This window comes from Echeneis naucrates, chromosome 6, assembly GCF_900963305.1.
Source record: "Echeneis naucrates chromosome 6, fEcheNa1.1, whole genome shotgun sequence".
NCBI classification, from domain to species: domain Eukaryota; kingdom Metazoa; phylum Chordata; class Actinopteri; order Carangiformes; family Echeneidae; genus Echeneis; species Echeneis naucrates.
Window position 1 is genome coordinate 6,233,634 of NC_042516.1, and position 24,784 is coordinate 6,258,417.

The 24,784-nt window shown below is 44.2% G+C and overlaps 1 protein-coding gene across 3 annotated transcripts in view; it reads left to right on the top strand.

Moving 5' to 3' along the window:
- rspo2 (R-spondin 2) overlaps window positions 1–24,784 on the top strand; it is a 55,303-nt gene that overhangs the window by 19,597 nt on the left and 10,922 nt on the right. For all 3 annotated transcript variants that reach the window (XM_029504725.1, XM_029504723.1, XM_029504724.1), the window contains 3 exons: window positions 2,884–3,072; window positions 11,516–11,659; window positions 11,934–12,122. In XM_029504725.1, the coding sequence (XP_029360585.1) occupies window positions 2,884–3,072; window positions 11,516–11,659; window positions 11,934–12,122 (522 nt within the window). The remainder of the gene's footprint in view (window positions 1–2,883; window positions 3,073–11,515; window positions 11,660–11,933; window positions 12,123–24,784) is intronic.

A 24,784-nucleotide genomic window follows, 5' to 3' on the forward strand; every position in this document is an offset into this window, starting at 1 on the left:
CAAGTTGGCTTTCCTTCTCTGTCAGTGTTGTGTTCAAGTTTGGCGAGGGCAAAGAGAGTAAATATGACCAAATTAATGTGAATGTCAGTTTGTTGTAAACACATCCAGACTGTATATTCTACAGAAACATATGGTTAAGTATTGAGGTTTGGTCTGAGTTTAGTTTTACTGAATGGAAGGACTGACAGAATGAAATTTGAGCTGCATTTGAGAAATTTAAAGCTGGGGTGTTACCTGACAGCGGTTTGTTTACTATGTTTTAATTGTTCTTTAAAACTGAAATTTTACTTTCCCCTCCATCCATCTCCATCCGCTTGCAGGGAACTTTACTTTTATACATCTTAAAATGAAAGCAAAAATAAAAATGATGAATTTAGAAATTTCTGCGAAATACATGATTCACAAACTTGAGCTGCAGATCAGAGAGGCAGCTGCAAATCTTGATAAATAGCAATAAGTAATGCAAATGCATTGGGAGACAACCTGCATTGTCACAAACGGATGAAGAAATCAAATTTGAAACACCGCATTGACAGCAGAACAGATGAGAGTTTGCCGTCTAAGAACTGGACGGGCCTAAAACTAGTCATAATTTGGGGTTTTTTCATTTCTTCTTCGTCTCTTACTGAGCGAGTGTTGACTGGAAATCAACAATCACCAGTCTGGGTGATGAATAGGCTTGGAGTGCACGTCCCAGCGCTGCCGTGATCAATGGGGTGTCACTGCAAAACCTCATCCCTAAAGACCATCAGAGACACATTTTGATTAGGACTTAATCTTCCCTCCATCCATCCTCAGCTTTGGGAGAATAAGTGCAGTTTGGCAGAGCTGGCTCACCTCTCCGAAAGACTGTCTCCCAGCGCTCCAGCAAAAAGAAATGAACAAAGATGAGTCCAAGGCAGCCCCTGACATCTGCTGACTGATTTTCACATGATTACTAACTGATGCTTGCACTGGGCCCACTTAGTGCTCACTTTCGTCTGGGTGAATCTGTTCAGAGAAATCTAATATGTGCGGATCCTCAGCCAGTAATGCCGGCATGCTCTGCTCAGTCTCTCAGGGTTTGTCCAGTTTGCTGCACAGTGTTTTATTAAGCGTTGTGGTGGGTCGCTCGGCTTGAGCCGCGCTGTTACTCTGTTCCTGCTTGTGATATTTAAGACTTGGCTTAGATCAATTGAAGTGTTACTCTCATTTGGAGAGATTGGATTTGCCCAAGGACATTTTCCTGTAAATGGGACGCTAAGGAGTTTACACTGAAAGTCACTTATTGGGGAATGGACCGTCTTTTTACTGGGTCCTTTGTCTTCTGCAAGCAACTCGAGCTGAGGCCACAGCCACAGCGGTTTTGGGGGCTTTCATCGGCTGTCTCAACACAATCGTTCCAGAGGCCAGCTCTGACCAGAGTTAATGCAATATTCACATTCATAACACATCAACATTCAAACACCAAGAGGGGAACCAGAGTTTGCATGAATGACAAATTGTTGAATTGGACATATTTACTATGAATTAGAGAATATCCTGCTGATATATCTATTATGGTTGTTTTGGTTTTATTCTGTACTCAGCTTGTTTTTGACTGGTCAGCCCGCCCACAGTTGACTCTATCGTTTCAAGTTCACTGCGTTCTTGTCATCGGGTGAAGTCAGGGTCATCCGCAGATGAGTGATGGCTGAGAACAGTTCTGCTTTTCTGTTGCGCGCAGAGAATAAACATCCCTCTGAACCACCATGCTAGATGCACTTTCCAATGCAGAGCGAAAACTAACAGTGGCCCTGACCTACATTTAAAATTGCTACATTCTCTCAGGGCCAGTAAGAGCTACGCTCGCTGTAGCATACAACTAACGTGCACCAGAGTTGGGTCTGCAGCACCAGCGTGCACCAGGTAGGAAATCTGAAAAACAGAATGAGCTGTCTTAGATCCGTGAGTGAATTGTGTAACTATGCTTAAAACAAGTTCATCATACATCTAAGCATGGTTGTGGGCAAAAAGTGTTGAAAGCTGTTGCGACCAACCGCATTCAAACGGGAACGGTCCAATTATCATTTAAAAACAATGTTTCAAAGGCATTCACAGTGTTGCACTCATTTGCACACATGAAAGCGATTACAAAAAGGACTTGAGAGAAATCTGAACTCTGCCTGATCTTTCACCTCCACACGCCCGGTCAATAAGTGCATCAAGTGGATAATTGCTGGTTTGTTGATGCCCGAAAAGTGTGTGTGAAGGAGTTTCAGATAGGGGAGATTGGGGACAGCTTGAATCTCTCCAATTAAAAACAAGCCAAAGTGCTCATACTCATTATGCACATTTGCAGTTGGATTTGTTTTCTTGCTAACAAAAAAAAAAAAAAAAGGAAGAAAGAACAAATCATCCCAGAGCCAACTCAGTCGGTGACTTTCATTCAAATTCTTTCATTTTGCTTTCTTCTCATTTTAAAAACAAAGATCATCCACATCCTCGACATAAATCACCAAACATCACACCACAGCTAAAAGAACCTATTGTTTACCCTACCAACTGCTTGACGTCTTCAGAAGACCTTTTCTTCTGACTATGACTTCTGTCATATCAAACTAAAGAGGCAGTAATGCAGATAAATGTCAAAATGTTTTCTCTCATGTCAGTTCTTCTTGATTATTATAAAACAAAAGAATAAGAGCAATGTTGCATAAGTGAGACAATTTACAATAAGCTTGTGTATTAGGTCTACATAAGTTAAATTACATGTTTAATGATAATCAGTTCTGAAAGAAATCACAAAAAGGGTTCCAACTGTCCCTGGCCTCCTCTACTGTTTGAATCACAAAGACACCTACACGCACGTTACTCCGTCTTATTAATCGCCTGTGTGTCTCCTCTGCTGTGTTTGTCCTGCAGCTAGCTATGGAGCGTATCCCATCTGTAAAGGCTGCTCGGTGTGCTCCAGGGACAACGGCTGCGTAAACTGCCAACCCAAACTCTTCCTGTTTCTGCGGAGGGAGAGGATGAGGCAGTACGGGGAGTGTCTTCACGACTGTCCAGCCGGATACTATGGCATGCGCAGCCCTGAACTCAACATGTGCTCCAGTAAGTCCTCTCCAGTCTGATTTCGGCCCACCTCTGTCACATCGCGCCACTACCCCTCGCCCCCTCTTTTGCCCAACGCTCCCACCACCCTGTCTTCCCCAGACACACACTTACACCCAATCCCCCAACTCCCCGTCTCCCATCACAAATGATTTATTATCGTTTATCCAGACGTACCTCACTATTTGAATGGCTCATCTGTTGATGGAGGCGGATGCAGACGGCAAAGTCTCGTTGTAGCCCTCCCTCTCTCAGGATTGAGCAGGGAACCAGGATGAGCACTGTTTCTCATTGCTCTTCAGAGCTCCTTTCACACCTTGCATTATCTCACATCCTATATGTATTCACCAGGATGTTTCCAGGCACTAAATCTTGATACAAAGAGAACCAACATGCACTGACGTTTCAGCCAAATACACTCCAGAGGCCCCGCCATATTAAGACCAGTATATAAAAAACAGTCCTTTTGGCCATGACATTCAATATCACTTCAGCTACACCAATGATTATATATTAGCATTAGGGCATGAAATTAACTTTTGACTATCGACGACTGTTTGCGGGGCTGGAGGGTTGAGACTCACCAGACAGTGTAATTTCTTGGCAGCCAAAGTATTTTTTTTTAGCTTTGAACAAAAAGCCAATCATATCTGTGTCCAGATTCTCCACCAGCAACTGGGCATTGGCTGAAGTTAGGTAAGGCAAAACAAAGCAATAACCTTAAAGATTAGTAGAATTTGATTAAATACACATTTCATTTGTTGTTACAGTGATAAAAGCATTTTATATAGTTCGCTAATAGTCATCTTGTCTTCCCCTCAATGCTGTTTCATGAAAAACATTGTTTTGGTTTCATAACCTGAAACAGACTACACCTTCAGTCTAAATTATGTTTCACTATAAAAGAGAAACAACAAACAATAACGTTTAGACACTGAAACGTTCCCATGATTCCCATGAATCCCGTAACTTTAAAATCCAATTAATGAAATTTCTCCCTGTGCTCCCCGTGTTGCACTCCAAGCTAATATCATAACCTTATTTTAACACAGAATATGCTCAGATAAAGAGAGAGAAAGGGGGAGAGTTATGGGTTTACACTCAGCCTGAGGTGTTGGCTGAGTGTTTCATATGAAAACAGAAAGGAACATGAACCCATTTGGTACCCTTAGCCAAACTCCTGACACATGCACTAAAATGAAACCCCAGAGGAGTGTGTCCGGACCTTAGCCCGATAATATGAACATATAGCATGGGAAGAAAAAATAACATTCTGCTTCCCATTCACTTCTGACCTACATGCGGATACATCCGCTCCTTTTGATTATGACAATGAAAAGCATGCTAAAACTGTACTGGCCACTTTTGGATGTAGAAATTCACCACCTGAACATCTGGTGAAGTGGCTCAGAGCTCTCTCATGTTCAAGCTTCATCAGTGAGAGGCTGTAATAACATAATTAGTAATATGTTTCACTGATGACTTTGTCTGTCTGGTATTTGAAATTCAGTAATTAGATAACATGTTGGGATTTCACTCATGATCCGAGAAGAGTTGCCATGAAGGCTCTGTATCATACGCAGGCATGAGATTGGAGCTAGCCCAAGTTGTCTCATTTAAATTTTCTGTGTTGTTAGCCGGGGTGCTATTATTGGAAGGCGGGCATTCGAAAATAGTGTGGTGCGTTTCTGGACGTCTAACGTGAAGCTTTAGAGGGTCTGCAGATACTTCCAGCATGTAGACTAACTCTTTGTTGTGTGGAGGATTGTTGTTCTTTTTTCTAAGTAATTTTATGAACACTGTTCTCAAATTAGGTCGAAAAATATGAGACCGCTGATCACGATCGGGTTTCTTGTTCTCTGTTGCAGCATCTCAGTGACATGTCAACAGATTAATTCACAGAAGATTCTTCAGAAAATTCTTGCCTCCTGCAGTTTTAACCAGTAAACATCTCTTTTAGCGAACTCTTTTAGTGTATTGCATCCCCATCAAATCTCAACACATTAGGGACAAATTCCTACAGGCCCCACAGTCATCTCACCCTATTTTCATAACTCAGGGAAAATTGGAGGAGAAAGACATCTTGTTCTTCGGTAGAAAGTCTTTTTTTTTTTTTTTTTTTTTTTACTTTAACCCTGCTATCTTAACCACTACTGCATCCCCATACCGTGGTAATTTTGACTTAAAGTGATCCTGATGTGCGGCAAGTTAATCTGAATCTTTCTCCCAAGCTGCTCATAGAGCAACATCTTGTATTGTCACGTAGTATCAGATCTCAGAGCGAGGCCTACTTTGATGTGATCACTGCTTCATTCATGGCTCACTAATCCACTTCCCTATTTGACCCTCGTTCTCAGCTGTGCTCTGCATGTCATTTTCGCTAAACAGTTCACGTCCAACTTCCATAGACGGATATTTTATTGGGTTGGAAGGTAATTGTCAGGTCTGTGAATATTTGTGAGTTGACAAGGGCAACTGGTAAGCAAGGGCTCACAGGCACGGCAGACAGGGAACGGTGCAGAGATCTGGTCAGGGCTGCCGTGTGCTCCTGGTTTCCAAAGAAGCCTGGAACGTGGCATTACGTCTCTGTTATCATGAGCTTTTTAAACACAGGCTCTGAAATCACTTGGGGAGCAGCTGCTTATTATTACACCAAGAGTTTGTCCGTGTGATCCTATCTCATTCAAGAATTTTTCATGGACTGCCTGGGTAAAGGAAAACATGGGCTAGACAAGCAAAAGGGCTTATACATCTCAGCCATCGCTGGCTGAAGCCTCACTTTCAGTTTTTTTATCCGAAAGGGCTCCTGAGGATTCATGGGCATGTGGTGAAGAGAGCGCTATGGGTGGAGAGGTGAATGCACTTTTTAAAGTGTGATACAATTTGATCCAAGCAACATGACCCGTTAAGTATAGATTGAGCTAGAAGGACCGTAAGGCCAGCGCAGCGCTGCTAAATATCAAGTAAAATAATCAGCTAGTGAAATATGGTCATGCATATTATATTTAATGGTGGGAAAAAAAAAATATTCCTTTGTTGCTCAGTATGTGTTGTTGCAAAATGTCACAGTTCAGACTTCAAATTAGTACCACTGTATCAGATACAGTTTTTTTAAATTTTTTTTATAGCCAATATGGATTAGCCTCCTGGTCATAAATATTACAAATTTATGACTGAAAAAGACCAGAAGCCAGCACACCCTCACTCCTAATCTATCAGAGTCACCATATATAACCTAGTCATTTCTTAGAAGTGTTTAAGAAACGGTGCCTCACATGATGACGGTTAAATTTAAGGCTCGCTGTTCAGGGGTGGGGGGTTTCCCTTTCACTGCAGTGAAAATAACACCATAATTAGAGCCAAAAACAATGGGAACTATACTTTCCGCAAAATAAATGGAAGCCCGTTTACAGCTACACTTCAGCTGGATTTCAACGAGGCCCGAGACGTGTGAGCCGCAGCACAATTATTGTTGCTGGTTTGTTAGCGACGTCTTCTCGTTGCATAATACCATTCTTTACGTTGATATATTATGTTCCATTGGCTGTACTTGGCAAGAACCCCTTTCAGCGGCTAATGGATGGGTTGTAATGAGCCAGAAACCATACGCAGCGACTCCAGTTCTGTCCGCAGAGTTTCTTATCAGCCGCCCAGAAGAAGCCCCACACCGGTGTCTGTGGGTGTCGACCCGCCGCTCCACAGGGAGGTACCCATAGCAGTGGTCGCACAGTGTACTGCGTCGCGCACGGCCAGATGTGTCTGAATGCGGCGGATCATGCGCATGCCTGAGTCACATTTCATTACACCTTGGTTTTAGCATACATTTCCAAGCCAAAGCATATACAGTCATTCTGCGTCACAGGCGAGCTCTCTGGCTGAAAGAATTATGAGCTGAAAGGTGACTGTCGGAGCTGTCTTTTACAAGAGAGTTAGTGTTGAGAGGGTCAGCACGAGAGTAAAACTACATTCAAAACTTCCTCCCTCAGGGTGTATTAGGGACCCCCCGACACTGCTGCGTACCCATACATATACTTAAGCCATCAACCAAGTTGCCTTACCCCACTGCAGTGGCTTGGAAACACATAGGAACCCCAGCTGCGTTTGTTGCCAACCAACAACCAGTCAGATCAGGGCCTGCGATTGCCAATATCCTGGAAATATGGTTCAAATATCATTCAGTGCCCACGTAATGTGCCACTGGAGACCCCTCGGTCTGAGTTCATTTTAAAAAATGAAATAAGAAATTATCGTGATTTCTTTTTTACAGCATTTCACAGACAGAGGAAATCTGTTTCATTGTAGTCTCTGTAGCTTCTCTGTCACATCAAATTAAAGCCGGAAATACAAGTTGGTTGGATGCATCTTTTCCAGGATCATTTTAGGTTTAAAGCAATTCATGGGATGTGTCATGTTGGAGGGGGATAAGAGCTGCACATCACGGGCCTCAGTCAAATGCGTACCAAGGCTGTGTGAAATAATTAACGAGCTTTTCAACCTTTAGTTGGCAACGCCGGCGGCTTTTTCGCTCCTCTGCCTCCCCATGTCTCCCATACAACTTCACTATTTTCTCGCTCTAATTCTAAGCTTGTGGGTATTTCCACTGCACAGTCTAACCAACAAAAAGACCAGTTGCTTTTGGCCTTTGAGTTTTACCAAGGGACATTTAATCATCACAGCTTTAGTAACCGCACTTTCAGATTTGCCAGACAATACACTGGACCCACCAAAGCACGCCGTGCTCTCAGGACGTTGCAGCCAGGCGCAGGGATGAAGCTGTTTTTTTTTTTTTTTTTTCCAAAACAGCACAAAATTGTGCACACTGTAGTGCGAGTGGAAGAGCTGTCTTGTGCTTGACCACTGTGTGAGGCTTGATCCGTCTGTGTGTTTGCTGGAGCTGCTCTAGCAGATACAAGAGCAGTTCCTGGTATATCGCGGACTGTGCTCCTTGGAGTGAAGAAGCTGGGGTGACAGCTGACACATCTGCCATCCCTGATCTCTCTCTGGAAGATGCTGATTGACAGGAACACCACCTCTGCTTCACCTAGCTCGGTAGCGTGCGGAGGAGCACCCATGTGGAAAAAAAAAAAAACAAAAAAACCTCAGCCTGCAGGGAGTTGGGGAGGACATGGCAGCTCTGGCCTTTACCACGAACTCTTGCCATCCGTAGCTCCACATGACATGGCTGGGTGGCAGCGAGCAAGCCAAAGCCTCCTTGTCAGCCAAACCGAGGGCCTAGAGAGTAGGTCAGAGCTGTTCAACTCAGCTTGGAGGCGAAGGCTGGAAAAATAAGACTTGTTTTCCCCTTTTCACTGCCAGGCCTTTTACGACATGGACACCCTTGCCGCGCAGCATCGGGTCTGGTTAGCTTTCTTAGGGAGGCTGAGGCTCTCGGTATACCGATGAGCGGTCTCGCAACCCACCTCCAGCTCGGTCTGAAACATGAGAAGTTCATTAATCTTCATGGAATGATTTAGCACCCTTTCTCAACAAAGTGAATATTTGTGTAAAGAAATGGAGAGATTGAGCTGTCAGTCTGTGGAAGCTCAGCAGTTGACTGAAGCTGACACTACGCTTTCAGTGTCCGTGATAAAAATCTATCTGCTCCTCCATCCAGACCACAGCTGAAGGACAGGCTCCTGCCAAGCATGCGCCATTAGATCATATGTGACTCATCTCTTGACTTCAAATGCACTTGACACGCAAACCACATACATTTCAAGTGTAAAATCAAACACACACACACACATGCACAAAAAAAAAAAAAACAGCGATAATGGTAATGATGGAAATGTTGCTTTGCTGACGATGTCTCTTTCGATCACACACTCTCTGACAGCTGAAGTATGAGGCTTTTCTTCCTCCTCTCTTAATGTAACTCACAGCCAGAACCAGGCCGGGAGATAATGACGATAATACGTTTAAGTCCGAGGAACAGTGGGCCTTCAGTGGGATCTGATGACCTCATTATTTCTCATTAGTCTCCCTCAGACACCTAGATGAAGATTTTAAAGGTGGTCCAGAGGTTAATCCTGCAGGGAGAGTGAACCCGCTCCCCTGTATCTCTGTATCTGTTTCTGGAGCTGCTGGACGAGCCTGCCTCACCATCAACTTGGCTGGCCGACTGTCCCGTTTCCACTGTGGGATCTTCTCCTGTGTCCCAGATAGCCCTTGCTGGCCCAGATACCCTTTTGCCTGATAACTAGACAGAGGGATAAATGTCTGTCGTGGTAATCTCTTCCTACCCACCTCGTTTTCTGATGACCTCTGACTCTTAAGCTTTGCCTCCCCACATTCTCAATCCCACGGAGCCGCATTGATTTTTCATCCACCTCCTTCATTTCCTGGAGTGATATTACTGCTTATCTTTTATTTAGAAAGCAAAGATTTTGCTGGCATTTGAACCCTTAACTGACTTCATAAAAATCCCTGTTGTGTGCTACAGTGTTTCACACATCTGTGTTGCTTGTATTTACTGTCAATAACAGTGGATTGCTCGACAACCCCAGTGCTTGAGAGTGCTGCCAGATGTTTTGTCCCCCCACCCCCTTACTTACGCTTTTATTTTTTGTTTGGGAGCGAAAAGTCTCTCAGGTGATGACAGGCCTGGGAAGTGTGAAGGGTAAAAGACTGTTTTGTGCTTTTCAATTAGCTTAGTGATTTATTAGCCTGCTGCCTGTATGGGGCTTGTCTTATATCAAACACAAGCCTGACTGATTCTACCCAGCGAGAAGTGAAAGGGAGACAGTAACCTAGAAAAATGGGATGTCAAAATATATTTATTCCGCTCTCAGACTCACACATTCCTCACCAAGCTCTCTATAGCACTCCATATTTCCAGGGATGCAAGACATATGTCGAGATGCGAGATAAAATGGAGCAAGAAAAAAACTAGATAATGTGAATAATATCAAATGGTTAAATGAATTTAATAACAAAAATGTGAGAACAGAGGAAATTGCTAAAAAAAAAAAAAAAATAGTGATTCATGGTCTGAATTATATTTACAGAATGTGGAGTGCAGCTTTATTGCATAGTGGGTCTATCTCCAGCCATATCTGGTGTGGCATATTGGTGTGTGTGAATTTGTGCATATATGTGTGTATGTGTGTGTGTCTGTGTGTGTGTGGATGGTTTGTTTAGACTGGTCGGGAAAGCGTGAGACCAGAGTGAGTGGGCAGAGGCCATACTTTAGGGTTCAAAGTGAAGCGGGGAGGGACCCCCTCGTTTTGCAGGAATGTCGAGGAGGAGGCCTGATGGTTAGCTGGAGATGGTGTAATTAAGGGGTGTGATTGTGAGAACCTTCCCTTCCCCGGGCCTTGCAAGGGTCACAGATAAAAGAGCAGCCCTCAGCCTCCATCGCTCTCACATGTGGAAAATCATAGTAACGCAGGTTTACGGGTGGAGAAACGCACATCCGTTCGCGAATGTGTCGCGCAGATGCAGATGACACTACCTGGGGAGAGCCTTCTGCAAGCATAAGGAGATAGTCACAGGTTATAGGTTGTGGCTCCCCCAATGCTGAAAGCCTATTGGGCACCAGGGCCACATAGAGCCTGTGAGGAGCATCATAAATTAGACGGCGCTGGGAGACTCCTTCTAATCATGTGGGCCTGTGCGTCGCCGTGTTGGTGTGGTTGTTGTAATTTGGCCCTGCCTGACGTGCTATTTGCAGAGTAAGAGCTTGATGACACATTGCTAGGCCTTTCTTTGCGAGCGCGAGCACTGTGTACCATGCGCAACGACAGGGTGTGGCGTGGGAGGATAAGTGTGCTGTTGTGTTTGCTCACTAAATACATCAGTGTTTCTTTGGCAAGGCTGCACAACACACCCCCCCCCCCCCCCCCCCCCCCCCCACATACACACACACACACACTCACTGCCCTACCTTCCTCCTTTTATATCGCTGCCAAAACCTAAAAGATCGACACAGCTGGCAAGGGTTGTGATCATTAGCTCAGTCATTCTTTCACGGCTACATGACTTCTTAGTAACCCTCAGCTATGGATGGCCTAAGTATTGGACCATTGTGGAGAGGTAAGATATTTCAGACCACAACTATTTAAGATATTTAAGAACACAACTAGTCGAAAACATCTGAGCTTGAATGTTTGGATGCCGTCTTTTGCATGCCGGGACAATCTGTTAAAAGCGGTTAGCGTGACATAATTTCCCCGTCTTTTGTTGTGTTTTCAAGCCGTTTACTCACTCTGAACAAGAACAGGAAGATGAAAAAAAAAAAGAAAAGTCAGGCAAAAAAAGTTTTCTGGATGACACTAGAGCACAAGAAATATATGATCCACACATTATTGCTGTTTTGTTTCTTTCGTTTGCAGGAGACACAAGTCAATACTGTCAAGAACCCCCTTCCCCAAACCCCTTAACTCATAATGAGAGGGTTTCTCTGACCCTGATGGCTCTGTTCTTTCTCTTCTTCTTCCTCCAGGATGCAGGATAGAGAACTGTGAGTCCTGCTTCAGTAAAGACTTCTGCACCAAGTGCAAGTTGGGATTTTACCTACACAAAGGGCGCTGCTTTGATAAGTGCCCTGAAGGCTTTGCTCCGCTGGAGGACACCATGGAGTGTGGAGGTACATGGAAAAAAAGAAAAACAAAAACAGACACATACAAAACATGAACTGATCCAGTTTCAGTAGAGTAAACAAATACCTTTTACACTTTTCCGTACCTGTGTTATTTACCCTGCTTATTTTGGGCAAAAAAACAAGCAGTTCCACTGGGACCACACACACAGAGGTTATAGTATCCACAGTAAAGCCTCTTTACCTTGTATTAAAGTTTGACCCGGGGTCTCCGAGTTGCCCTCTGCTGTGGTTTCACCACTGCCTCTATGTGTCTCTGCAGAGGGCTGCGAGGTGGGCCAGTGGAGCGAATGGGGAGCCTGCACCAGGAGAAACAAAACCTGTGGCTATAAGTGGGGTCTGGAGACGCGGACGCGGCACATTGTTAAGAAACCACCCAAGGACACAATACCCTGTCCCACCATCGCTGAGTCCCGGATGTGCAAAATGGCCATGAGGCACTGCAGAAGAGGTAAAGACGTTAAACAGACACATGTTGGCGTGTGTGAGAGAGACATTCTGTCAGTCCATCCCAACTCTGTTCACCTTCACTTCCAACTTTGCTCTAGTCTGGTGAATATTAAAGAAAACAGCCCACTCATCCCGTAGGAGAACTCTTTTCCCCCTCTCTCAGTTTCACCTGTCTCACGTAACCCCTGTACCTTGCGCTCAGCCTTGTCTTTTCACCATCTGTGTTTTTGAGGTGCACACTGGCTTCACTGTACATGAAATATCAGTATTTTTCCATGGCGGATTCGTTCGAGCCGGCTCTTTTTCAGAGGTACCCCACGAGCCCACTCCAGTACCCTCCCCTCACTCCCATCTCCCTTAACCTCCTCTGTGGAATTCTTCAAAGTTAGAACTGCAGGTCTCCTCAATGGTCGTCTCTGTTTCCTCCCATCAGCTTGAGAGATATTTGCGGTGCACACAGCATGTATGTGGGGCCATTCGATGAGAAGTAAAATCTGGAATTTCTCTGTGTGTGAATACAGCTAAGGAAAATATTTTTTCTTCGGAAAGTAAACCATTCTCTCAGATGGTCCAAACACACCGTTTGGGGTGATGGCCTCAGTTAGCAGTGCTTTTAAAATAAATGTCTTTTCCCTTAATGTCCTTTTACATCTCTCATAAACTTTGGATTAGGATCGGCCAAGTGTAAATATTTAATTCACCAAATAAGGAAGCAATTACAGTGGCAGATATCATTCAGGCTGTCGAAAAAAGAAAAATGGTGTTTAACAGAACGAGGAAAATATTTTCACCTCAAGGATTTCTCTCCATTTTTGGACTGAAGTGTTGAATGGGTGGATCACTTAGTGAAGTGGTGAAAAAGTAAATAAACTGGAGATAAACCTTGATAGTTTCTCGTATTTCAGCACCACCAAGGCAGTTGCTGCTCTCTGGGTTGGAAACTGTGATTGCATGGCACATTTAGTTCCTAAATCCCTGTCCCCGCTTGTTGGGGAAATTCTCCCCCCCACACACTACTTCATGACTTCGCTGTGCCTGCTTGACCTTTCCGAAAAACTTTACGGCCTTCTTTAATTAAAATTTTTGCATTTTTGCACATGGTTACTGCCGTCCATTATCTCAGGCATGAGGTCAGATAGAACTTGCGGTGAGGAAACTGAGTGCATTGCAGAGACATTTTTCTTGAGAGCTTAAGAAACAAACAGCAGACTCCCCGTGTCCATCTTACTTAAAGCTACTGTTCCCTGGTGATGTGGTCATTGTAAACCTCTCAGTTCAGTTCCTTATCAAATAACTGAGTTAGGTCTCTGTGGAAGATCACTGGCCTCAGTTGTGTGATTAAAAGCTGCGTGTAAAAGTGTCACTGTGTCTGCATCTCTCTGGGCTCATGAAGTACTGCAGTGGTCTGTTTAATAAAGGTAAATTTCAGACTCAGGCATGTGTTGTTCATTCCCCACCGCTCGACCGCTAGTGAAAAATCCCCACTTGGCAAAAGCCAGTGAAACGCAACACTCCTCAGTTCAAATAAATACAATGTAAAAATGTAAGCCTCCGGAGTCAGTGGAGAGGAGAAACACTTCACAGATCCAGCGCCATCGCAAGGGAGCTCGACCGACTGACATTGTAAAATAATCACTTGCTGGGAGTGATAATAAAGCTAGGTCTAATGGGAGACGAGGTCACCCTCTGGAATACAGGTGATCAGGAAGTGGTCGCAGCCTGTAGAGGAAGGTCAAGCTGCAATGTGGCCCAATTCCTAATGAAATATCTCGCCAGGCACACTTTAAAATGTCCAAAAAATTTGAGGACTTTGCCAACTATAGGCCCTAAGTGTCTACTTAATAAATTGGCGTAGCTAGGCTCTACGGTCAATTTCATCTTTAAATAGAATTTAGAATACTGGAACATAAATGCATGGACTGCACAGCTAGACAGAGATGTAAATATGCGTACTTAAGACAGTCTAAGAATTGACATTTTTATCAGCTCTCCTCACCAGACACCAGACACCGATGTTTAGGATAGCCATGGGATTATATAACTGCAGACTATAAAAATGATGTGGATTAAACGGAGACAGGAAATAAGAGGAAGCAGCATGGAGGTATACACTATTTATGGCAATGCTTATCTGATCACGGTGGCTTGCATTTCTATGATCCTACGCTGGACGTCATTGACAGATCCGTCTTCCAGCTTAGCCGAGGCGAGAAAGTCAATGTGAATGATCCCCTTCTTTCCCCCTCTTGTGTCTGCACAGATCCAAGCCCTCTGTGAAACGAACGCAAGCAGGGAAAGTAAAAAGCTCAGATACCGTCAAGAGGCGAGCCGCTCGCCCAGCAGATATGACCGGTCATGTAAACCGTGTCTGATGCGTTCCGTACAATCTGCCGATTAATGTAAACACCGTTCATCATTTGAGCTGCTGGGACTCATTTCTCTGCTGGTGTTAGCCAGGGTAACGTCCCGGTAACACACTGGTACTTGGACAAACAAAATATGCCGTAGTGCACCGTCAAAGAAGCCATTTCCATCCAACTGTCAACTTAATTTGAAGCAAACTTTTGAAGTCTGGCAAAAATAAAAGATGGATTTGGTGTGAGTCCACCAGCTGGGTTTTTTACTGAATATTTAGATTTTGTTCTTCCAGGAGCTGTTCTGAACTCAAATTAATGTCTGCATATATGACAGCACAGGAGAACTGCAGTGGACAGATATTTCACAAGATTTAGACCATCTAAAGTCATAATGAATAGTTTGATCTGCTTGTTTGTTTTTTGGGGGTTTTTAGTTTTTTTTGTTTTTTTTTTTGGAAATGAAATGGACCAAAGCCTGTGCCATCATTTATGGGAAAGAAAATCAATCACATAACTTCCATAAACATCAAGTGAGGAGAAGACTGTTTGTGCAATATTGTAAAAATAAAAAAAAAAAAATTCCACAGTCTCCTTCCAGCTTTTTGAAAACAGTGCAGCATTTTTTTTTATACTTGAATGGAGTCGATGATCCACCAAGGAAAAAGGGAAGTCATCTCATCCCATGGCTGCTCCACAGGCCTTTACATTGTACCCTCAAGACGGTAAAATGTTCTTCTCATCCTGTTCCCATGAGCGGTGTTCTGAGCTGACCATAAACAATAAAGACTTTATTAATAGCTGCTCCGGCCCTATCAGCACTGACAGACTGCCCCTCCCCCCCGTTTGTCTCTGTCTTGTGAGCTGATGGGAGGAAAGAGGAAAGGTGAGCAGAGTGATAACGCTGCAGTACCCAGCTCTTCCATATTAATGCCACTGAGGAATTCCCCACGGAGATTTCCCAGCATCACCCTGTCATCAGATTCACTGGTTTACAAACAGACGTGTGTGACAAGATGAATTGATCTTTCTCAGCTTCTTTATACCCCCCCCCCCCCCCCCACCACCACCACCACCGTGTATTGCCTATCAATCCATCTGTGGACTTTCCTTCACTGCTCTCTTACCCACCCGCTGCACTATAATCTGAGAACAACAGCTGCCTCTGTCATGTCAGTGACATTAGATGTTGTGTAAACAACTTAAAATGTTAAAGCCTCTGAAACTCCCACTCTTAATGTAATCCCTGATTTGGGATTTAAGAGAGTGTAAAGTCCAACACAAACGCACCATTTTCAACCCCGGGCTAATTTCCGGCAGTTTAACAAATCGGCTTTTGTAAAGTGACCCAGAAGTCTCTATGGTAGCAGAAAGGAGTGACATTTTGTGCTGCACCGCATGATTTGTAGGTAAAAACTAGTCTTTAAAGGGGCGTTTGCAGTGGAATAGGCAGGCAAGCCCAAATGTTAACCCAAACAAGAAAATAAGTTTTAGTATCAGTGTGAAGTTAGGAGTTGGTAAAATATTTATATCTTAGCAAATTTTGGAACTGATAACAGAAGCACATTTAAGTTTTACAGAACAATGCAGTCTAATTTACACTGCAAAACATGGGAGCTTGTGATGACTCACAGTCACCCTCCTGACCACATGGGGGAAAAAAAAAGATGGAAACGAGAAATATAGGAATGATGAGAGAGGAGAAGTGCGGAATGACTCTCTACGGCGACTGGATCATGTACCTGTACTTGGGGAGCTACAGGTCTTTGTGGGAGTATTGATCTCCCATGTGTGTAACCAGAGAAAGCCTTTCTGCTGTAGAGCTCAGCCCAGGCCAAGCCCTCCATCCCATCAGTCATCTCTGCGCTTGAGTCCAGCCACCGCTAATTCTGTGTGTCAGAACTTCTGTGTGCATTTTGTGTTTGTACTGTAACTGTGATAACTGACTTTCTAGTCACAATGCTCGGAGCGTTCCCACACTATCAACTTGAGACTTTGGATAAACACGGTTTGTCACACTCTCTGTGGCAGTGGTTTAGAAGAGGATAAATGCACCTTGACTCAGTTTACCACCTCTTCCCTCCTCCGCATCGAGAAGTGTAAAGTCTGTATTTAAGGCCATTGGAAGTGACAGAGAGGCGGGGGTTTGATTAATTTACCGCATAAGCACCTACAGTCTGGTGCAGAGGACCAAAGTGAACTCAGATCCACTGTGAGTCCCCCAGACCTCGGGAGGATTTGGTTGACTGGTGGGATTTACGCCAGGTTCTGTCTGAAGCCAGTCGGGTTCTGCGGTGAATCCGCAACACTGTGGACCTCCTGGTCCTCACCGTCTGCGAACCATCTGCTGCTAAGTCTCTGCTCCTGTAAAACGATGCACAGAGCAATGGTGATTGCCTCAAATCCGCTCTGGAGGAAGCTCAGCCGCCTTGTCTGTAGCGCATACCACTCGACACGCCAAACAATTCCGGTTTCTGGCAGCGTTTGCATACAAGCGAGCAGTTAATGCGCATGCATGCGTATGAGCGTGTGACACACAATTTTGGTGTTTATACACAAGGAGCCAAGAGTTTTAAGCTCTGGTGAAAGATGCCATTCACTTCAGAGCATTTTAGTTACGCACTCAGCATGATCACATCTGAGTCTGGCCTGTGTTTGGCTTGGAAACCCAACATCCAAACACTTTTCTGGATGTATTTTTGTCAGACGTAGCCTTCTCCCATCAGGCCAGCTTTTTTTGAAAACAGACACATGCTTTCAACTTGAGGTTAATTGATGGAGCATGTTCTTCTTGCCTCAGCAGAGGAGTTCCTAGTGCAGTTCCTGCAAGCCAAACAACAATCAAACTCTGCCCAAAGCACTCGAGAACTGAGGTTTGCACTTCTGTTCCTTCGTGTACTTATCTCATTATTTCGATTAATGTTTGCCGGGTGTGCTCTACGGGAAGCCACTGCTCTTGGATGGGAGAGCTGGTGCGCAGATGACAACTCCCGCTCTGATTTCTGCCGTGGTGGAATGACGGGTGGTGATTAACGGCAATCTCTGGCTTGGGTAATATCACGGACAATCCGGATCAGTTCTTCCCGCCAGCGGGAGCGGACTGAGGAACATTTTCCCAGGACAGGAGGAGAGCACTAATTGGCAGCCACCCTGTCGTGGTGATTATGTGTGCCTCACACCGCAGCCTGTTGTGACTGGGGGAGCCACGGCTTAATCTCCATTTAATAAGGCTGCTCCGTAGGGGCTGACACAGTAGCTGGTGATAAGGCCTCAGAAGTAACCCCCCCCCCCCTCATTGGACAGTGTGGATGGCCTGGCTCTGGACACAGAGCCTGAACTGAGGTCAGACTGGACGACCCCTGCCACTGTCACCACCCACCTCTCGAGATTTCAACGTTCATTAATTTAATTAAATACTGCTCAGATCGGGTTGTAAAAAGTAAAAAGCATAATGACGACTACATGCTGCACATGAATAAAGCTGTAAAGCTGAGATGAAAGGGAGAATTTGGAAGCTCTGGACTGTGCTGCAGCAAAAGAGAGTATGGGTGAAGAGGAAAGACACATCAACCTGTCATTGACTTGGCCAGGCCTCCAACAACCCGATGCCAATGGCAGTTATAGTCACCACTGCGGTTGCAGTCACAAATTAACAAGTTCTGTTTCAGCTATCCCATATTTGCAAATCTCTGCCATAGATTATTCTTTTTTTCCCCCGTCTCCACACTTATGCTTTATATCTCCTCCTAACCAGATGAAAATTGATTATCTAGGCTCACGTCTGGACAGGCAATCAACACTTTGCTTTATGCTGATGTTCTCAAACCAAACTTTTGGGTTTGTTTTTCTGCGTCTTGTGCAGTTTAGTGGTGTTAAATCTTCTTTTGGAGGAGAAGTCATTACCAGTTATCTCTGAAACGTTTCTGCGCTGGGTACATTCCTTATTGGGGGTGGGTGAGGAGGAGGAGGAGGTCTCTGATTATCCCACTAAGTGCCCCTGCTCTCTGACCAAAATAAATATGGCTGCTGTCATTTTGTCAGCAACTGCCTTCAGAGAGCAATATTTGAAACACCCCATGATCCTGCTGGCTTTTATATGGAGAATCCATCGTCATACCACAGGCATGAGCCATAAACACGTGGAGGCCTTTCAAAGACCAGGAGGGGTGGAGGGATGGAAGGAGGGAGGTGGAGGAGGAGGGGTCAGCAGCACTCACTGGGGCTCCATACTCCACATTACTGTCATCTGGTCTTTTCCAAGCAGGAAGAAGCAGGAGTGGGTGTGTTCTTTTTACACTCTTTGGCACAGTGGAGTAGTGGTTTTGCTAAACTGTCTTTTAGCTTCATGTACGTTAGATACAGCAATGCTCTGATTTCTTTGACTCCATGGGAGATTGTGTGATCCCACCAAATTCATAAGCTGTTGGATGTGTGGATCATCGTACGCAACACTTTTTGAAGTTAAATAGATGGAGATGTTTACACTCATCTGAGATGACAATCTGTGCAGTTTTATGAAGTAAAGTAACCTAACCTACATCAATCGTTGCTTGTGTTTACACGTATTGTGTCAAAGAGGAGGAACACAGGGGCGTGTGGACCGACATCGACATCGGCCTTCAAAAACAGGCACATGTAAACAAAGTGGCAGCAAACTGGAAAGAGGAAAGTGTAGGATGAGGAGGGGGGAGAGATACTGTACAGAAGTGGAATGTTTTCATGTTGTCATGCCCCACAAACAGGAGCTATTTCACCCTGCTGTGGAATATATGGGCTGATATTGCCCATGACAAGGTCGGTGCTGTAAAATGGACTTTCGGCAAGCGTTCCTTTGATGGGCAGTTTGTACTGTTACACCCTGTGAGCTTTTACAACTTTTACACGGTCTGTGTCTTTACAGGGATGGATGGCAACAGCTTATGATGACATCTTTAAAGCAGGGTTCGACTCAAACATGGGCTCTTCGTGGTCTCTTAAAAAATATCTAGTGACTGCCAGCCAGAGATCACCACAATGGATGTTTGCCCCTGACCACAGTTGCTGATTATTTTCTTATTTTATATCAGATGACCGGGCTGAGAAATCGATACAGTGAGGTGCTTAAGGATTTTACAGAATAGCTTCAGGGGTGGCAATCCGTAAAACCTGTAATGAAACCTGTTCACCCTGCTTTAAAAATTTCATTAGTATGGATTTGGAGTGTGCCATGATGGTCCAAATGTAGTTTTAGCGTCTCCTCCACTTGGACAGGCATAAAATTCTTGGAAATCATTGAATGTTGTATTTTATTGGAGATTATTGGGGGCAGGAGAATAATAAAAATAAGTGCCATCCAAAAATATTAACTACCCATTTCAGTCTAGCCCCTAAGTCTGGTGTCTCTGGGTTTCTGACTTCATATTTAGATAACATGAGTTGGTCAGGGTGGGATCTGTCTGATCGCACTGTATCCCTGCACCTCCTCCTCTCTGTCTGCCAGACCTCCAGTCCAGCACTGCTGCCAGCTCTCCTGTGGGCCGCAAATCCTTTCATCTCCACATCTACACCACACAAGGCAGCCGAGGATGCACGCAAACACACACACATTTAAACAACCCAGAGTGTGAGAAACACGTAATAGACACAGACAAACAATAAAAACAGACCTCACAAGCAGAACAAGTCACCACATTATCTGCTCTTTTCCTCGTTGCTGTTTCCATTCTCTTTTTCCTGTCTCGAATGACACTCCTTTGCTCACGTATCGCATATCAGAGTGCGCGGCTCAGAGGAACAATGTGCCTGCCACAGAGAGGGGATGTGTCCGCGCGGTGCACATTGTTTGAAGCAGTGCTGCGTGCATTGGAGTCCTCCCTCTCCAGTGGTCTGGCTGGAGGAGCAAAGAGCGAGGGCTATAGCCAAACAGGGGAGCCTGAAAACATCTGGCGCACAGTTGCACTGGCTCAGCCACCAGAGGCTCCTCTCTCCTATTCTCCTCTCCTCTCCCTCTGATTCCCTTCCATCCCCTTTCTTGCTCCATCTCTGCTGGTGGGCATCCTAATAGAGACATCACAGCTTTTAATTAGAACTGGTGATTCAGAAAGAGGCTGCTGGCTTCTGACCCACTCATGTCCATCAGCGTGGATCCACAGTGTACAGACAAGCAGACACAACAAAGCGGCAAGTATAGGCCTTCTGACCTTTCGCTGTGTTTCGTCTGTGCGTCTGGATGTTTTTCTGTGTATGTGAACTAACAGTGACAAACACAGGAGGGGTTGCAGACTAAAAACAGACCCATTACAGTGGTAAGTAGAGGCCAGGGCCAACTTACCAAGGCTGCACTTGCATCAACGCAAAATTGAAAAGGTGATGTCACAGGTTAGCAATGTTAAGTTATAGGAGCAAGTACATCCTCTCAAGTTTGCGATGTTAACATGTTTTCTGACTCCATAAACCCAAGACAGCCAACCAGCTTCCACAGCCCTGGTATATTGATCTAATGAGCCTAATATGGTCACCACGTGAGCAAACAGTTACCTCTTTACAGATTGAGCGAACATCTGGCAACTGTTGCACTCATTTGCATTTGTGTTTTTGGTCTCACAACGAATTTCCATTTAACAGCTGCGTTCCACTTAGTTTACCAGCTGGTTGGTAACTCTGTCTGTGTGTTTGGTGACAGAAACACAACTTCTACCCATGCACAGCACTTACAAATGCACCGAGACAGACCCGGAGCAGTGAGCCGTAAACCCAAAAGACTGCATCGAGTGATGCTAAAGCAGTTTTTGATAATTCTCGATAAGTGACGTGTCTCACTAAAAAACTAGCATTCATTCAACTGACAATAATTAAGAATTGGCCCCAGCAGCTTTAAAGTCTAAAAGACAATGATACATATCTTAAAATAACCGTATCACACCTTTGAACACAACGACATTCCACATATATGTCACCGCTGTGATCCACTATAGGTACTCAGGACACATGCTAACGTATTTTCTTCGAGGCATAAGTACTAATGCAAAAACACAAAAAAAGAAAGAAAAAAACTCTCTGACTTGATTTCTTTGGATATTCTACAGTGTTCAAGGCAAAACGAATATGAACATGATATTACTGTAATTTCATGTATTTGTAGGTACACTTTAATAACTGGTTTTTGCTAAATGCTCAGCTTTGGTAAATAGAATTGTGTTTATTTATACACGACACACTGCAACCTTTTGTTGATTTGCAAAGTGTTTATGTCTCTGGCCTTGTTCAGTCACTAGTAGTTCCATATTTCATTCCTGTGTAATGTTTGTAAAATGTAATTTTAAGGGGTTTTTTTGTTTTGTTTTGTTTTTTTTTTTGTTTTTTTTAGCCTGCTGTCATTTAAGAGACAACTCCTGTTCAGGCTTTTCAGAGTGCATAACATAATGGCTCTCCAAGACATGATTAAGTGGTTGGTGCCATGAAACTCAACCCATTCCAGGTACCATATCAAATCCCTCCAAACATAAATGCTCCTTCCTGCTGGGTGGCAAGGTTCAGTACTGTAATCCCAACAGGCCTTGAGACAGTTCTTTCGGATTAGTGAGGGTTTAACTCTGACTTTGATTTGATTCCTTTCTCCTTCCCTTACTGCATCTATGGCAGATGCTGCTGCCTTCTCGAGTACACAGACCTCTCCTCTGTGAGGTGAGACCCTGAAATGACCGTTGAAATTGCACTGTAATCACACACAGCTAAAAACAACAAGAAAATTTCTGCCATATGCCTTAAAGCCCTCTGTTTGTGTTTTAGAGAGTTGAAGAGGGATTATTGACATGAGCGGGAGTGCCGTGTCTGGATAGAAGAGCTGAGTGGCGGTGACTCTTATTGCCTGCGTCTGTGATCAGATCTGTCAGAGCCACTCAGCTGTCTGTCTGCCTGGTGTTTGACAAGTGTTTGATGCAGTACAGGCCTTAGAGAGGATCAGGCCCTTCCTGAATTGGTTTTACTTCTCTCCCTGTGCAGCAGGAGCTCTGCAAGCACATCAGATATCACCAATCCCCCGCACCCACTCCTTCTTCCGCTGTGAACTAATGAACTATTTTTATCAAAAAATATGTGCAGTCAGTTGGATCATCAGAGGAGTCGGAAAAACAGCGACCTTTGAGAGTTAGCAGAACAATAAAAGAAAACAAAAAGCGCCAGCCAGACTTGATTCCCTCATCATTGACCATTGCACAGGGATTGTGCCATAATCCTGATGGCCCCCGTCTCTGTTTTGGTGTCTAAGCCCATCTGATTTAGCTTGGCTCCCCACTTGTTAAGGTCTGCTCCTCTTTTGGGACAGTTGTACTCCATGTTCAAACATGTGAGGGATTTTGTCCTGGAGTCCCCTGGTACAGAGAAGGGGGGATGAAAGGACTTGTGCAGAAATGAGATATAAAGAGGGAATCAGGCCGGACAATTTCCTCCTATATCCTCCCCTGCCCCCAGAGGGACCCACAGAGACCAGGAGGATGCACACCAGGTGAAATTAGAAAATCAGGAACGTATGACTGTGCATGCTCCAAAATTCTAACATACAAATGTTGTGCACATGCACAGGTGAATGTGTGGTTCCATCTTCTCACAGCCTTAACACAATGACTCATTCTTAGTTCTTGTTTCTACACCTGTCTATCTTTCCCGTCCCTGTTTTTGAAACATTTGGTTCTTAATTTCTGACTAGGTTTTTTTTTCCCGATAACAGTCAGTTGCCGTTGATACGGCAAATTTAGCTGGGCTAACGCTCGGTTCATCGCTTAGTATGATCATACTAAGTCATATTATAGCTAAGTTGGAACAGTGTCTAGTTCATCATCCATGCAGAAGACATGTGAATAAAGAAAAAATATTGTAAAGTGCCATATAGCAGTAATGAGCCCCAGTATTGTGTGGTTAATTCGGGAAAAAGTGTAATCTGCTAAAATGTAAGGCTCCCAAGGTTAACAAAGAAAAAATATTGTTATGGACGGTGGATGTGCTAGTTGTGAGCGGTGATTTTAAACACTGCTGATGTAGTTATTATTGATTATGCCTCTTCTCCTTTTAATTAACCTTGGTAGTAAGATCGTTCACAAATGACTGCAGCCCACATTAGGCATGTTCTGCATGGATGAATATATGCTTGTAGTTTACAATGATGGCAATTAGTTTAAAAAATCATTATCTACCCTCCTCCACCTTATAATCCCATAGGGGTTAAGAAAGCCTCTTAGAATAAACACACCCTATTGCACAGCCAATTTATTCCTCACCAGAAAAGGAAGTGAGTGCACTGCAATGTAGAGGGATTATTTGTGAAGACCTAGAGACTCAGTTTGAGGCTGAGCCAGGTAAATCCCCGAGCTTGGGCCCTTCTTTGGGGGTTGACCCATCTTTTACCTGAGGCTCAGACTTAGTATATATACTCAATAGATCCTTGAAATTCAGATTCACCCCCCTCAGATAAATAAGTGTTCCATGTTTGTTTCATAACACTGTTGAAGGTGCTTTTCGTGTCTCAATGCAGTGTCAGTCTCAGGAACAAGGTGAATCCTGGAGAAAGGAAACTTGGTCAGGCTGTCATGGGTGAATGTGTTTCACTCAGAGCAGTCAAGTTTGAACCACTGAAAAAGGGCACAGTTAGTGTGCAAGAGTACACTAAACTGAGCTGCCTACCGCAGCTTTTATTAGGTTTCACTTCTAAATGGCAATACAAATAAAAGGAACTATATTGAGCTGCACTGGCAAGTAATCGTGTATCACTGTGAAGACATGAAAATGTAGGTGACATTTATATCAAAAGAACTTGAGAGCAACTTGCCATCAACGATGAATGAAATAAATAAATCCACATGGGATCTCGTGTCTGTTGAAAATGATTAATTTCATTAGCTGAATGCAATGCTTATCTGAAACTCAGATGGATGACTGTCATAGCTCTGCAAGACACTTCCTGCCATATATCATAACATGTGGGAATTATAAGATGGATCAAAGCCTTTGTAGCAAGCTCGTCTTGATATAATGGCGATGGAAATCAACGTGGAATGCTCTGACCTTTTTTAGATCTTTGAATAAAGACAAACAGAGTTCACATCTGTAATACCTTCCCAGCTAGGATGATGAATTAGCTACTGTATATCCAGCAGGTTTCCTGACCTTTGGATCTGTGGTCACATTTTGAAACCACTCCCTCATATGCTGCCGCTAACTTCAGTTCATTCTGCCATGGCCCCATGCACACAACAAATACAAAAACCAACAGACCCACACCAGCGGCAAGCCCTCAGGAACATAGGCGCGAGGCCTCCCTTTGATAAGTTCTGAGCTT